Source organism: Muntiacus reevesi, chromosome 1 (assembly GCF_963930625.1).
Source record: "Muntiacus reevesi chromosome 1, mMunRee1.1, whole genome shotgun sequence".
Classification (NCBI taxonomy): Eukaryota; Metazoa; Chordata; class Mammalia; order Artiodactyla; family Cervidae; genus Muntiacus; species Muntiacus reevesi.
The window spans coordinates 237837845-237852756 of record NC_089249.1 but is presented as its reverse complement, the minus strand read 5'-3'; the positions used below and the strand labels follow the sequence as shown (position 1 = coordinate 237852756).

Here is a 14912-nt window from a genome sequence, read left to right as displayed (position 1 = left end):
TGATGGAACACACTACTTTGAGTCCCATTATGATCCTTGGATTGTGGATCCTTGTGTTTATATCAGATTGCTGACTCTATGCAAAGATTACTTCATGCTTGGAGCTGGGCAGAGGCTCTGCTTACAGTTCTGGGAGGGCACAAGGCAATCTTTATGCAACCCGACCTGCCCTTCCTCCCCTCCTGGCCTGGGCCTAGAATAGTGAATTACCCTGTTCTGGAAGAAACCCCACCTTGTCACTGAGTGCTCTGAGCCAAGAAGAGGGGGAGCAGAGCTGCAAGTACAGTCATGAAGCCAAGCCACAAAACCCAGAGCTCCAAAGTCAGAGGGCTTGGATCTGATACACCACTTCCCTTGTCCCTGCACCAGGGGCCAGCTTAGTTAGAACTGGTGGTACCCAGCAAGGAAGGTGTTTGTCTGCCTCCTAATGCCCACTGGATTTCTATATACCATGCATACAAATACACAGGGGTGTGTTCACAGAGGCAGAGTTTGCAAGTGAATACTTACATGTAAATATGCATTTTAGGAAAATGTACAACTGTACATAGGAACCTATGTACATAGGATTGTGTACAAAGGAACCCATAGTGTGCACTTACCTGTATTGAGAATGCTTTTGTGTGGGTAGTCATATCTTCAGAGATACAAATCTGATCTCTCAAAATACAAAATCTGATCTCTGCTGTAAACATATAAGTGGCTTTTAAATGCTTTTAGGATAAAGAACTAAATCCTAATGCAGCTTAAAAGGCCTTTTATGTGTAGTCCTGTTACATTCCACCTCTTTGCACACCTTCTCCACATTGACCTTTGCTTAGTCCTTCTTAGGCATGAGGTTTCCTTTCACTACAGGATTTAGTACATGCTTTTCTCCCTGAGTGGAATGTTCTGCCCTCCTCTCCTTTTCCAGAAATTATCTAGACCTCCTTCAGCTCTCAGCTGAAACTGTACTTCTTTGGGGGAACATTTACTAATCTCTCAGAATTAGATTCCTTCAAAACACTCTGAGTCTCTTCACAGAAACTGTTACAGTTAAAAAATCTGCATGCATTAAAAAAAAAATCCCTCAACGCAAACTCAGTAAGGGCAAAGATTTTTGTTCACTCACTGATCTTCAGCACCTAACAATGCCTGCCATTTGTTAGGACTCAACAGATGTGTATTGAATCAGGGGTATATATAAACTTATGCAGGAAGAAGGGCCAGCACAGGAACCTGTGTGTTCTTAGGTAGCAGTGGGACCATGACTATATGACATGACATATTTTCTCATTTGGAGCATGCAAAAGTGTGCTTATGAATCACTAGATGTATTTATCTAAGGGAGAATGTTTGGGTTAAGCATGTCTATGTCCCAGTACCTGTGTGCATATTCCTATGGGAGTATACACAGAACAGAGATGTGTCCAGACATCTAATTGAAAATGCATGTGTATGTATTTGTGCTGATATGGGTACCTAGTACCTGTGTACATATTCATATGGGAGTATACACAAAAGAACAAAGATGTGTCCATACATCTAAGTGAAGATGCATGTGTATGTGTTTGTGCAGATATGGGTGTAGTCCTAGTACCTATGTACACATTCACATGGGAGTATAAACAGCGGAACAGAGACGTGTCCATACATCTAAGTGAAATTGCATGTGTGTGTTTGTGCTGATACAGGTGCAGGCATCAGTGTAGAAGTCCGGGTGTATTATGTGTATTTATTTGGGTGTGTGCATCCATGGAGGTGTATGTATGTGTATGAATCACCCTCTTCTCTGCAGCTGGATGGGTTCCTCTTCAGACTGCTAAGTAGGAGGGTTTATGTGAATTAGGCAAATTGATTCAGATAGACCTCAGTATGATTTGACTTAATCATAGCAGAGTGTCCAGGAGGAAGGAGCACTGGACAAAGAGTCCATCCCTGCAGCAAGATCATTTTTTATTTCTGTGCTGCTGTTTCTTGGTCTACATGCCGAGGGTCTGGGACAGCGATGCTATTATGGGGCATAACTATGTTGATGCCATGTTGTCACAAACACATTTTTAACCAAGTGCCTAATTGCTCAATGCACTTTATTATCACTGCTGTTTTTCATAGTAACTTTTTTTTTATCATTTATAAATTATTTTCAACTACATTGTTTTACTTGATAACACAGGGAAATTAGGATTCTGTTTATTTGACAGAATGATTACTTTTGTGAATGTATGTAACTGTATAGAATAAATTTTTACATCTCCACTTTGTGCTCTTGACTGGGAGGAGTGGAGAGAGGAAGACAGTGTGATCCCTAGGTCCCCAAACTGCAATCCTAGGAGCACCTGCATCACAGTCCTCTGGGGAAGTAGTGATAAAATGCAGGTCCCTGGCCCCCAGCTACAGTCCTGTTAGAATCTCAGGGATGAGGGTCAGGAATGTGCATTTTCTCAGCCCAAATAATTTTGGGACTCTGTAAGGTTTGGGACCCACTGCGATAACATAAAATAATGTCAAAAGGCTCACTACCTAAACCAACACCAGCAACTCTTCCACAATTTCATAGAAAGTTATTTCTAAGGCTGCTCACCACACACCCTCGAGACTGAACCTCCATTCTCTTAGAGAGGAGGCTAGGTGAGCATTTGGATTTATAAAAAGACACTGTGGGAACTGAAAGAAGAAAGGAAGTCTGAATATTTGTGAGCAGAACAGACTTACCGTTGCAATACATTCTATGAGAACTGTGAACTGCTCTTAAACATAACAATAAAAACCTGGCAGATTGTCAGGGCTGACTGTCGTATTTTGAGACATCTACTATAATTTTTATAAAGAGAAACACCAGGCAGTAGTGTGGAGACAGAATTGTCTAATAATGAAGGAAACTCCCCAACAGCACTTGTGGCTTCTGGGCACAAGTCCTGAGGCTGCAAAGCCAACATGGTATGATTGAAGGAAAGCAGGGATTACCTAGGAATCCAATTCTGCTTTGCCATGGGTGTTGCTGTTGTGATTTCAAAAGCCTATTTTCTTTTCCTGGAGAAATGAACACATTCAGAAACTCCAGTCTTTTCCTTACGCGTGCGTGCATGCTCCGTCACTTTAGTCATGTCTTTGCGACCCCACCAGGCTCCTCTGTCCACAGGGTTTTCCTGGCAAGAACACTGGAGTGGGTTGCCATGCACACTCTAGGTGATCTTCCCAATACAGAGATTGAACCCACTTTGCCTACGTCTCCTGCATTGCAGGTGGATTCTTTACTGTTGAGCTACCAGGGAGCCCCCTTTCCCTCATAGCACTAGAAAAATAATAAGACAAGCCAGGAGAGATGGTCATCTCCTGGCCCCTGTATTACTTTGATACTGAGCTTGCCTCTTGGAATCTAGGGTTTCTTAGCACACTAAGAGGGTATGCATTCTCTCATTACCCATACTTCCCTGATATTCTCTACCGTGGAGACTCTGATGCAGACACAGACCTGGGCAGAGAAATGGGAAGGGCACCGCTTTTGCAGATGTCAGGGGCTCCCTCCCCCTAAAGTGATTGGACTCACACAAACCCATGTACTGTTAGTGAGCGCCACTCTCTGCCTCCTCCCTGGCCCTGGTGGGGGAAGATCACTCAAACCGTGCTTAAATAATGGTGAAAGAGTGTGCTGCCAACTTTCAGGCAATCTGGTTTCCTAGTCTACACTTAGCCACTGCTTACCTAGAGGATATAGGCTTGCCCCTTAGTTTCGAGGCTCAGAAATTGATCAGACCTCTCTAAAAATAATCCCTAGGGAATAAAAACACAAATGCTGCTGCTGCTAAGTCGCTTCAGTCGTGTCTGACTCTGTGCGATCCCATAGGTGGCAGCCCACCAGACTCCGCCGTCCCTGGGATTCTCCAGGCAAAAACACAAATAAAACACCCATTAAAAATTTCTTCTTAGCATTGTCTCTCTCCTCTCTTACCTGATCCCCTACAGGGGGAATGATCACCTATCCTAGTGGTAAAACACTAGGCTCTGGTTCAGGATATGTGGGTTTTATTTCAATATGGTCTGTAATCTTCAGCAACTTAGTTGACCCCTTTGAGTTTCACTTTCCTAATTCATAAAATGGAGACAAAGATAATATTACCTATTTTGTAGGTTTGCTGTGAGTACTAAACAAGATCACGCAGGAGAATGGCCAAGTGCAAGGCCTGGCTCCCAGTAAACACACTGTAGTTATTAGCCGTCATGATCACAACAGGTGCTCTATGGAATAGAAACCTGCTGTTGCACTTTTCAAACGGTAGGTATGGGTCACTATATAACTTGAATAGACTGATTTTAACACAAGTCAACCGGGTGGGTCAGAGACACTTAACAATGCAGATAAAGCCCTGCCCTGGCATTTCATGGTTAGTTTCCCACACTCTGAAAGCAGATCAGAGGCCAGGTGCAGAAAGCATGCTTTCAAAGAGACAAGTATAGTACAGAAACATATTTTTCATCCACTAGCAATAAGAGAGGAGACATTCTGCTTGATGTACAAAATTTATCTCTGTAACCTTGTTCCTAAAAATATGGTTTGGAAAAATCCATGAGATCATGCTAAAATGCAGATTCTTAGGCTCTAACTCAGATCTCTTGATCCAGATGTTCTGGAAATGATGCTTCTTTGTACTCCAAAGTCGAAACACTACTAAATACTCTATTGCCAGGCCAGTAGCAATTGTGATATCTAGATCATATTATACATAAAACATATTCAAGGAGGCATCTATGAAAGTATTATCAACGGGCCCAAAATTGTATGAATAATCTAATTCTGTTTTTTATTTTAAAATATCTTGCAGACCATTTGTATAGCCATGCTTAGGACAAAGACGGAAAGCATAACATCATATTTAACAATGTGATGTATCTCTAGGTGATAATGTTATGTGTGATTTATCTCATTTTGTAGGGCTTTGCACATGGGTGCTAGTGGTAAAGAAACTGCCTGCCAATGCAGGAGGTATAAGAGACATGGGTTTGATCCCTAGGTTGGGAAGATCTCCTGGAGCAGAAAATGGCAACCCATTTTCCATTCTTGCCTGGAAAATTCCATGGACAGAGGAGCCTGGTGGGCTATAGTCTATAGGGCTGCAAGGAGTACATGACTGAGCGTGCGCACACACATCTCATTTTGTGCTTTAATAGATTTTTAAAAGTTTCAGAATGAGTTCTATTACTTTTTTAACAAAATAAAAATGTACTTTTAAAATAAGAGCCATACAACCAGATGTGTAGCACTGAATACTTCCTGAAATCTTACAGAATTTTGGAGAAAGAAGGAAAGGTGAGACTTACGTAAACCAAACTCTCTCTGCTAAGAGATGATGAAACAGGTCTAGAGAAAGGAAGTGATCTGCCTGAGGCTGCTCAGTGGTTAGGGGTATACTACGCAGTTACCAGGTCCTCAGAATCCTGGGCCAGAGGGCTTTGAAGTGCTCCCTGTGCTGGCCAGCAACCTGCCTCCCTTCCTTCCTGTTCTGTGAGGGTGACGGAAAGACCACAGGAAGTGCAATGATTCCAAGGGTGGAGAAGGATGTAATAGCCTTTGCAGAGAGGACTTTGCAGCTCTCAGTATTTTCTCTCTGGGAGTTAGTAGGTCATTTGCAAAAGGCATGGGAAGAGCAGCTGATGAAAAGGTCTAATAGTTTGGAAAACTGCTTAACCTTATTGCTCTATTTCTGGATTTTCCCCCATGGCCAAGGACTTTTGAGATCCTGATTTCCCCCGGAGGTTTCCTGGTTAGGAATGCAGTGAAACCTCTGAAGTGCAGAGGAATTGGGGAGAAGGCCGGCTGGAATTAGGGAACGGTCTGAATATTTTTTTAAGAACATTTAGGTTTATTGTTTTCAGGGACAAAGAATCACAGATTTGGAAGGGTCTTAGTGCAAGCCCTGCTCAGTGTAGGAACTTTTTGTGCTTCATCCCACACAGAGCTTTATTTGCACTTCTCTTGAATGCTTCCAATGACAGGAGACTCACTATTCTGATAGAGAACCTGTTTCACTCTCAGAAAAGTTTTCCTTTCCCTGAACATGAATCTATCTTCCTGTAAGGTTCTACTTGCCTTCTGGTAGTCATATAAAACAGACATGCTCCTCTTCCCCAGATGGTCCTTAAATATTTGAAGGCAATGATCATGCACCAAATTGTGCTTCATTGCATTCTCTTCTGCAAGCTGACCACTCCTGGTATATTAAACCATTCTTTATATGACAAATGTCATCAGCTCTAATTAGAAACAAACTGCTGTCTCTAATTAGCCTCTTAATTAATGGCTATATAAATTCAGAGCTGAGCAGAGCTTAGAGACCACCTGCATAAGCCTCACTATTCCACAGATGAGCAAAGTGAGGTCCACTGAGAAAACAGGAAAACTACCTTACCCAACTTGAGAGAAAGAGACAGGCAAACAGGAGAGTCTGAGTTGAGACCTGAAATCTAGTTGCATGAATCCCAGTTCAGGCCTCTTTTCACCTCACCCTGCCTCCTATTATTCATAAGACATAAGAATTTCTCAAGTTCTTGAAAGTGGTTGGGAAGTTTGTTCTCTTAGGTATTTCAAAAATTCCTCCTTCAAATTGTATTTGCACTGTATGAAGTAGGGGTTAGCATAGGGCTGAATTTAGTGGAGGCTATACTGTCAATAGAAAGCATCCTTCCAGGTGTGTTAACCCTCATTGCTCTCTGTTGTCAGAAGTTCATCTCCATTGACCTAGAATCCTAGCTCAAAATGGCCAGCACATGCAGAGGGCCACCAAGGCAGGTCATATTTCCCATGATGCCCAGCTACCTGCTCGATGTAGCTGACCTTCCCAACTTTGGAAACAGAAAATGAATTTTCCAGGATGTGAGGCTGTGTTCCTGCTTTACCTTGTGCTTGTTTTAAAGTTTCATATCCTCTTTTCAATCTGGCCTGATTCTCTGACAAGAAGACAAAACAGAGACTCAGGGAAGCAAACCAGGTACTTCAGTGATTGGTTTCCCGTCCCAGTTCTCAACAAACCCTGCAGTCACATGCTTCCACGGGAACATTCCTTCCTGCCCCAACCCACAGCAATCACCCTCTTCTCTCAGCAAGGTATTGCATTTCCAGTTCTTACACTTGCTCTGGCATGGACTATAAACTGGCGCATGCTGCTCCCTGGTTTCCGTGTGTTCAGGAATCACACGGACCTGGGTTCCAGTCCTAACCCTGCAACTAGCTGGCTATGTGACTTTGGAAAGTGACTTCACCTTTCTGAAACTCAGTTACTTCATTGTTAGATGAACACAATTTTGCTACCTACCTCATGAGACTGTCAAGGTCACACAATGCCTAAAAGGTGCCTAAAGTGAAAGAAGTGAAAGTGTTAGTCACTCAGTCCTGTCTGACTCTTTGCAACCCCATGGACGGTAGCCTGCCAGGCTCCTTTGTTCATGAAGTTCGCCAGCAAGAATACTGGAGTTGAGTTGCCATTCCCTTCTCCAGGGGATCTTCCCGACCCAGGGATCGAACCCGAGTCTCCTACATTGCAGGTGGATTCTTTAGCATCTGAGCCACCAGGGAATCCCCCAAAAGTGTCGAACACAGTCCCTAATATTTAGTAAGATTTCATAGAAGATATATATATATATATATAGTGTTATTAATAGTATGCTCCAGAATTCAGAGACTAAAACCTATATTTTTCTCCTGCTGCATACAGTAGTTGTAAATATCCTCTGACTGATACTGGTCTATGCTTCTTTAGGCAGTAGGTACATCAGAAACATTCTCAGCATCGTGTAAGGACAGTTCCTATTTCCCAGCTCCCTTTTCCCCAGATTCCCTCTTCCAATAATGATCTCAGCAAGGAGGCCCACCCTGGCCTGCCACTTTGCACACCTGTCAGCTCACATCTCAGGATAAGGTTCTCATTTGACAGACTTCGAGAACTTGCTGTCCAGGCAAAGACAACTTTATGATGATGAATCCAACACAAACCTTATGTAACCAACCTGTCAGCAAACAGAGGGACAGAGAGACACTAACAAATGACAAATGCCTGCCTCCACAAAGAAACAAAGCAGAACAAAAGGAGATAGAAAAACAAGGAACTGAGATAGGCTTAAAATGCTCTTGCTTGTCCAAGCTCTTACAAGAGATCAATGTTCTTATATAAGGTACTTCTAAATGAACTTGAATTAGGCTAAACTCTATTTTAGCTAGGACTTTATGAACTAACATTCATAGCAGAGTTTTTCATTGAAATTACATTGTATGCTCCTCTAGTCAAACAAGGATGTACATAACATTGTTTATTAATAATATTTATTGTCCATGGGACTTAAACCAATGGTGATAGAAAAGTTTCCACCTTTTTTTCTTCTAAATAAGACTATGGAAATTTCTACCTGGAGTGGCTTGAAATCCCTTCAGGTCATAAAGAGTCAAGGAATCTTCTAATTTCCCTAAATGCTGAGGATATCCTAGTGAACACTTGATGAGAAAAAGGAGTAATTCTTTCACTTGTCCCTTTTGCAGATTATTTGTGTATTGCCTGTGTTCTTTATTAAGGACTCAAAAGAAATGAAAACATCTGCTTAAATGAATTTGTTAATGTTACAGCCCCAGGGAAAAGATTCCATGATTGAGGGTGAGGGCAGAATTCAATGACAATGTGGTGGAGATACGCCAGTTCCTGGTATGACAGCCGGGTTCCCTGGCTTTAGCTCTGACTCTGACATCCTTGGCTTCTTACCTTAGGCAGGTCATCCCCCCTTGCAGGCTTTCAGTTTCTTTGGATGTCAAATGCTTTTTATGCTTTCTCTTCCAAGTCTGAGATCCCATGAGGCCATGAGGAGTGTGAAGATTAACTGGAGAAGCTGCCTGCGTCTCTGAGTGCAGGGGCCAGAGCAGGAGAAGAATGTGATAATAGGTATGAAAGCCCTTGGAGAAGGAGCAGAAGTGCTGAATGGCACACACTCTTCAAAGCCTGATGGCATGTTCTAGAAACACGGGCAGCTAACTTTCTCTTGAGACGTCAGGGCTCACCGGGAGACACCCCATCACTGAACTGATGGGAAGCAGAGGAGACTAATGCTTTTCTGGTTGGGCACCCTGGCTGGGATAGAAGAGAAGAAAGAAGTAGAGTCAGCTTTGTAAGTGAGTGAAATGGCAACGAAGCCTGCAGGCTGAACCTCTCCTGGCTGGCGCTGCCAAGGAGGACGATCCACTCCGTCAAACCTGGGCCAAGCTCTGGCTCAAACACACAGGCAAAAATAGAAAGGGGGTGGGAAAAGAAATGTGTTTACTTTCATGATTTTCCCTTACATGCCTCTTAACAGTATTATAATCTCTCCACAAACAGGCAGTGATAGCTCAGAGGCCTTGCCTTCATTGATAAACCCTCCCAAACGATTCATGTCTCACAGTCAGTCTGTGGGCAGCTTGAGAATGAGCTTGGAGGACAGTGTGATGGATAGAACACTGGCTCAGGGTCTGTCACTAACTGGGTAAACTGTGAAAAACCCCTCTCTGGTGCTCTGCAAAATAAAGTGGTTATATTAGGCCGAATCTAAACATCTGCGTAGCGTTTTGAAGTTTATAACTGGTTCTCAACCAGGGGCAATTTCATCCCTCAAGGTAGGGATATGTGGCAGTGTTGGAGACATTTCTGGTTGTCACAGCTCAGGGGATGCTCCTGGCATCTCGTGGGTAGAGACCAGGGCTGCTGCTGAACATCCGACAATGTGGAGGACTGTCCTCCACAGCGGAGAATTATCTGGCTGAAAATGTTAAAAGTACGAGGTTGAGAAATCTTGATTTATCCTGAAGTGACTAGAGTCACAGGGAGAGGGGGCAAAAAAGGACAGCAGTCAAAAGGAGGAGGGCTCAAACCCTGTTTCTAGATCATGAGGTATTCACCAGTGACGTGTTTTCCAGCTTTTCTCCCTATAACCCATGACTTTTTCATTTCCCTTGGAATTTCGGGGCTATGTTTGAGCAGCTTTTCACAAGAACTTCCTTATCCTCAAAATGCCAAGCCCTGGTGCAGTACGAAGATCTCTACTATAAGAAAAGACAATGATAAAAATATAAGCAGCTGCAAAGCAAGGAGAACCGGGAGGTGGGCAGCAGAGGCACACAACAGATGCCCATAACTCCAATTCTATGAGTCAGTGTTTCTGACGTGACAACACAGGAATAACACTCGTAGGAAGACCAAGATGAGCTATGCTGGGTGAGCACACAGTGAAAGAGCTGATGTGGGAGCAGCAGCGTTAGAAGAGACGCAGGTTTGCAGTGGCAGATTCAAAGGCAAACGAAACGGTTAAGCAATCAGTGCATGTCACTCCTGTGTCATTCCACATTAAGTCACTGGGCAGTTATTACAAATAGTTACCTGCAGTTTCCAGTGGGGGAGGCAAGCATACTCCAGTCAAGGGGTTTTGGAGAAACAGGTGCAATGAAGTCATAATCAAACAATTTATTTACTGTAAACTTTAGACTTTGCTCAGGAAAACAACCAAAGCTGCCCCTCAAGTCCCTGCCTACAACACCCCGTTTGAGCAAATAAGAGGGGCGAGGAGAGTTCATGTTCACAGCAAAAGGTCCAAGAGACTCAATATCTTCCAGTCCAAGGGTGTAGGAAGGAAGGTCTCCTTCAGATACAAATTACCAGCAGCAATATATTACCCCTAATACTTGATCAATGAGGTAGATATGCAGGAAAAGTCATCAAAACATAGCAGCCCCAGGTCCTTTGAGACTGAAGCCCTTCAGACATAAACTTAACAAGTTCCAGGCAAAGAGGAACTGAACTGTACAAGAAACAGTTACTCAAATATATTTTCTTACAACTTAAAAAAATAAAAAATAAAAAGGCAGAAGGATATCTTTCCTCCTGCACATCTCTGTACAATTTTATTCTAAATTTATTACACTCAAGTTAAATAGTCTGTTTAGTGTTTTGTTGCAGGGAATTGGGGGGAAGGGGTGTCTTAAAAAGTAGAAAACCTGCATTACAGCAGTGAGTCATTTGTACTACAATTCCTCCCTTGTGAATCAGTGCTATCACTGGGCACAGTACCTTGCTGGTTCACAAAGTCTTCCGTGCCTGGGGGGTCTTCACACAGCAGTTCACTGTCTTTCTCCTCCCCCAGGTGATATCCACTCTGTTCCCCTGTGTAGTCAGTCCTGTCATTGCTGTTACTGGAGCAGCCATTCCCATAGGCCTTCAATGAAGACCTGCGCAGGCAGAGAAGCTCCTGGAAGGCAATCCTGAAATCTGGGCTCCGGCAGTAGATGAGGGGATTGAAAGCGGAGTTGACGTAGCCCAACCAGTTTAGAAGGATGTAAATTTCCTTAGGGATGAGGTTATCCTGGATCACGTGCACGATGTTGACAATGAAGAAGGGCAGCCAGCACAGGGTGAAAGTGCCCATGATAATGCCTAAAGTCTTGAGGGCTTTGTGTTCCTTCAAGTAGAACTTGGAGGTCCTGCGTTGTCCTAGACCGCTCCGCCCATCCTGCTCCGCTGGACTGATGTTTTGGGCGTGGAAGCGGCCCTCGGATCTGTCGATCTTCTGGAGCTGCCTTTTGGCTACCTGGAACACCCTGGAGTAGACGAACACCATGACCACCAGGGGCAGGTAGAAGGACACAATGGAGGAGGCAATGGCGTAGGGCTGGTTCGTGAAGAAGTCACAGCAGGTTTCCTTAGCATAGCAGCTGATAGCTTCCTTGTGGCTGGCTCGGTACCAGTGCATCTGAATGGGTAAGAAGGAGGTAAGGCCAGACACGATCCAAACCATCAGAATGACCACCCGGGCCTTATTCTTGGTCAGCAGGCACTGATACTTGAAGGGTGACGTGATGGCAAAGTAGCGATCCACAGCGATCACGCACAGGGTCTCAATGCTGGCCGTGACGCACAACACGTCAATGGAAGTCCAAAACTCACACCAGAAGTTGCCAAAAGCCCACATTTTCATGAGGATGTGGCAGGCCCCAAAGGGCACCACTGCCAGGCCCATGACCAGGTCAGCACAGGCCAGGGAGGTGATGAAGTAGTTGGTGACCGTCTGCAGACGCTCAAACCTGGCAATGGCTGTGATGACCAGCACGTTTCCAAACACGATAGCCAGGACAATAAGCGACATGAGGATGCCCATGCCCACCACCCAGGCCTCGTCCCGTTCCAGCGTGACGTCTTGGTCTGGCGCGTGGCTTGCGTTGGGCGCCAGCAAAAAGACGCTGCGGTTCCCGGGCTGCCCCATGGCGCGCAGGCTGGCAGGTGAGCGCACAGGCTGCCGGCGCACCAGCCGCCCTCAGCGAGCGGACCTCCGGCGGGGCGCTGCGGGCAGCAAGCGAGCACCTGGAAGACTCATTCAGCGGCCGTGGGTGTGGGTGTGGTAGGGGTGCGTGGTGCACTCAGCTACGGAGGTGCTCTGGGCTCGCAGTGCCCGTCAGTTCCAACCAGTTCCAGCTTGCGCTCTGGAGAAGCCGTCTCTGAGTGCGCGCTGTCCGTTATGTGCCCAGGACATTAGGGGAACTGCCCTCCCCGTGACGTGTTAGAACTTTCAACCAATAGAGCGCGGGAAGCCCCAAAGGGGCGAGGCCCACGTCCTCTCCCGCCCCTTCCCTCCCCTCTCCTGCCTGCTCCTGGCGCTGGCCCGGGCGGGACCCAACTGCTCTAGGAGGGCGGGTCGGCCGCCACTCCCTGGGGCTCCCTCGGCTGGCCCCGGAGGCTGAAGCCGGCTCTGGCGAGCTTACCAGCCAACTAGAAGGTGCCGGTTCTTTCGTGGCTGCTACCTGTCTGCCTGGGGCACCTCTGCGGCTTGAGGTCTCAGGGCAGATGGCAATACTCCGGCACTCCCTCGAATTCGGAAGTAGATGAGAGTGCCCACCGAGACACGCACAGACAGGCACACTGTACCCCGACATACATGCTCAGACTTATACGGAACCACAGACACTCAGACACACCCATCCAGCGCATCAACGAGCGCGCAGGCACAGAAGCCGATAGGCACAAAGTCACCCCTCTCCAACACAAGAGACATGGCCAGGAGCAAACCAGGAGCACCCAGAAGCATGAAGACACGGACATACGGACAAAAAGAAGTAAACAAATAGCATAAAACGCCCACTTGGAGGCAAGCAGGGTGCCACAGAGAAGGACTTCTCCACCAGGGTATTCCAAACTCTTTGCCCTTGCCCCCTGGACATCCACCCCATCTTCCCCAATACGCAGGACTCATCGCTTATTCCCTTTCAGACATTAGGCAAGACCACAGGTGGTGACTTTAACAACAGTCAATTTCCTCAACATGCTTGCTCTCCAGTACTTTTGGTGCCCTCCTAGGGAAATTGCAGGTTTTGAGACCTAATTGTACTCTTGGGATTTTATTTGGAGCTGGGGTATAGGTGTATGTGCTTGGGGACAGGAAGAGAAGCTTGTATGCTTTAATTCTTAATTCTAGGGAGTGTGGCATCATTCCTTCCTTATCTGTTAAAATGAGAATATGTTGAAAATGAAATAATTTTCAAGTTCAACTTCAATAATCCCTTTGCAACTAGAAAAATCTCCTGTTGGGTAGTTTGTTGATCTGTTGGGCTGAGCCATGTGAAATTGCCAATTTTCTGTAGTATCTGACTTTAAATAGATGACAATTTCATATGGCTCAGATTATTAAGAAGGTATTAACATTAAGAAATGTTTTGAAACCACAGAAAGCAAAAGATAACTCCTCTTAAAAAACTAGAGTCTTTGTCCATGAAATACTATCCTTTGCATCTGGCATATGAATTTACTGTTTAAAAAATTAATTTTCAGGGTTTGATTTCACATGTATCATTTATGTCTTTGAAAAATGGAAAGTATTTCACGCAGTGTAACTGAACATATTTTCTGGATTACATAATAACATAACAATGGCTAACATTTATGGAACGTTCTGCTATGTGCTTTTCATGCATTATTCCATTTAATCCTTCCCACAGTCCCATGGTGTGTGTTGTTAGGGTGGGGTGGGATATAACTATTTTTAGCTTAGTTTACAAATGGGTCTCAAAGAAGAAAATAGCTTGCCCATGGGCACAGGACCAGGCAGTGCCAGTAGCAGGAGTTGAACCCAGTTCTGTTTGACTCTAAAATCCATCTTTTAATCCTTTCAATGTTATGTGTCACCACAGTGCAGAAGGGAACAGAGGATGGGGAAGAAGGACCACAACTGGAATAGGAATACTAGGTTTCAAATTCTCATCTTAGAACTTTCTAGCTCATATTTCTTAGGCAAATAAAAAATGTGGAGCCTAATTTCCTTCATGTCTAAATGAGGAATAAAGTCACTCCCATCATGCTGAATGAGAATCAGATGATATAATGACAAATGTAATTATGATTTGCACTTATCAATGCCACACAAATAAAGGTTATACATGAAATTTATATAAATTACTTAGTCGTTTAGAAGATAGTGTTAGTATCTCTAATAGAACACTAAAATGCTTTAGAACAAAAGTAACTGGGGCATTTACATGAGAAGTATAACTCAGAAACAAAATTTAAACTGTATGCTCTTTTTAACTTTCTTCACTAGCAGAAATTGTTTTTGCATGACAGATGCCTTAAAATAACAAATATTTCCCATAAAAGCCACACATATTAATTAAGAATCTATTATGTTCACATAGTTTTCAAAATATACCCACCCCATATTTGTGTTTTCCAAAATTGGCTCTGGTATGATGCATTTTAGGAAGAGGCAGTGTGCATTATGCAATTATGCAATATTTCTTTAAATATATATCTACCCCAAGTTGTGAAACTGAGCCATTTAAAGCCTCCTTCCTGTTTGTGAAGCTATGAAATAAACAAGCATATTGTTTAACCTTTTTATAACAATAAAAGAGCAAAGAAAGCCCTTGTAGGACAAACATTAAT

At 44.2% G+C, this 14912-nt stretch overlaps 1 protein-coding gene across 1 annotated transcript; it reads right to left on the bottom strand.

Annotated features, from left to right (window-relative positions):
- Nucleotides 1-8646: 8646 nt before the first annotated feature.
- ADRB2 (adrenoceptor beta 2) lies at nucleotides 8647-12474 on the bottom strand. The gene is made up of 2 exons (XM_065935910.1): nucleotides 10368-12474; nucleotides 8647-9086 (listed from the first exon to the last, which is right to left on the bottom strand). The coding sequence occupies exon 1, from the start codon at nucleotides 12241-12243 to the stop codon at nucleotides 10987-10989; it is 1257 nt and encodes a 418-aa protein (XP_065791982.1). The 5' UTR covers nucleotides 12244-12474; the 3' UTR covers nucleotides 8647-9086; nucleotides 10368-10986.
- Between the last annotated feature and the right edge of the window lie 2438 nt (nucleotides 12475-14912).

Coding starts and splice junctions, on each gene's coding strand:
- ADRB2 (XM_065935910.1), bottom strand. CDS start 12,243: ATGGGGCAGCCCGGGAACCGCAGCGTCTTTTTGCTGGCGCCCAACGCA.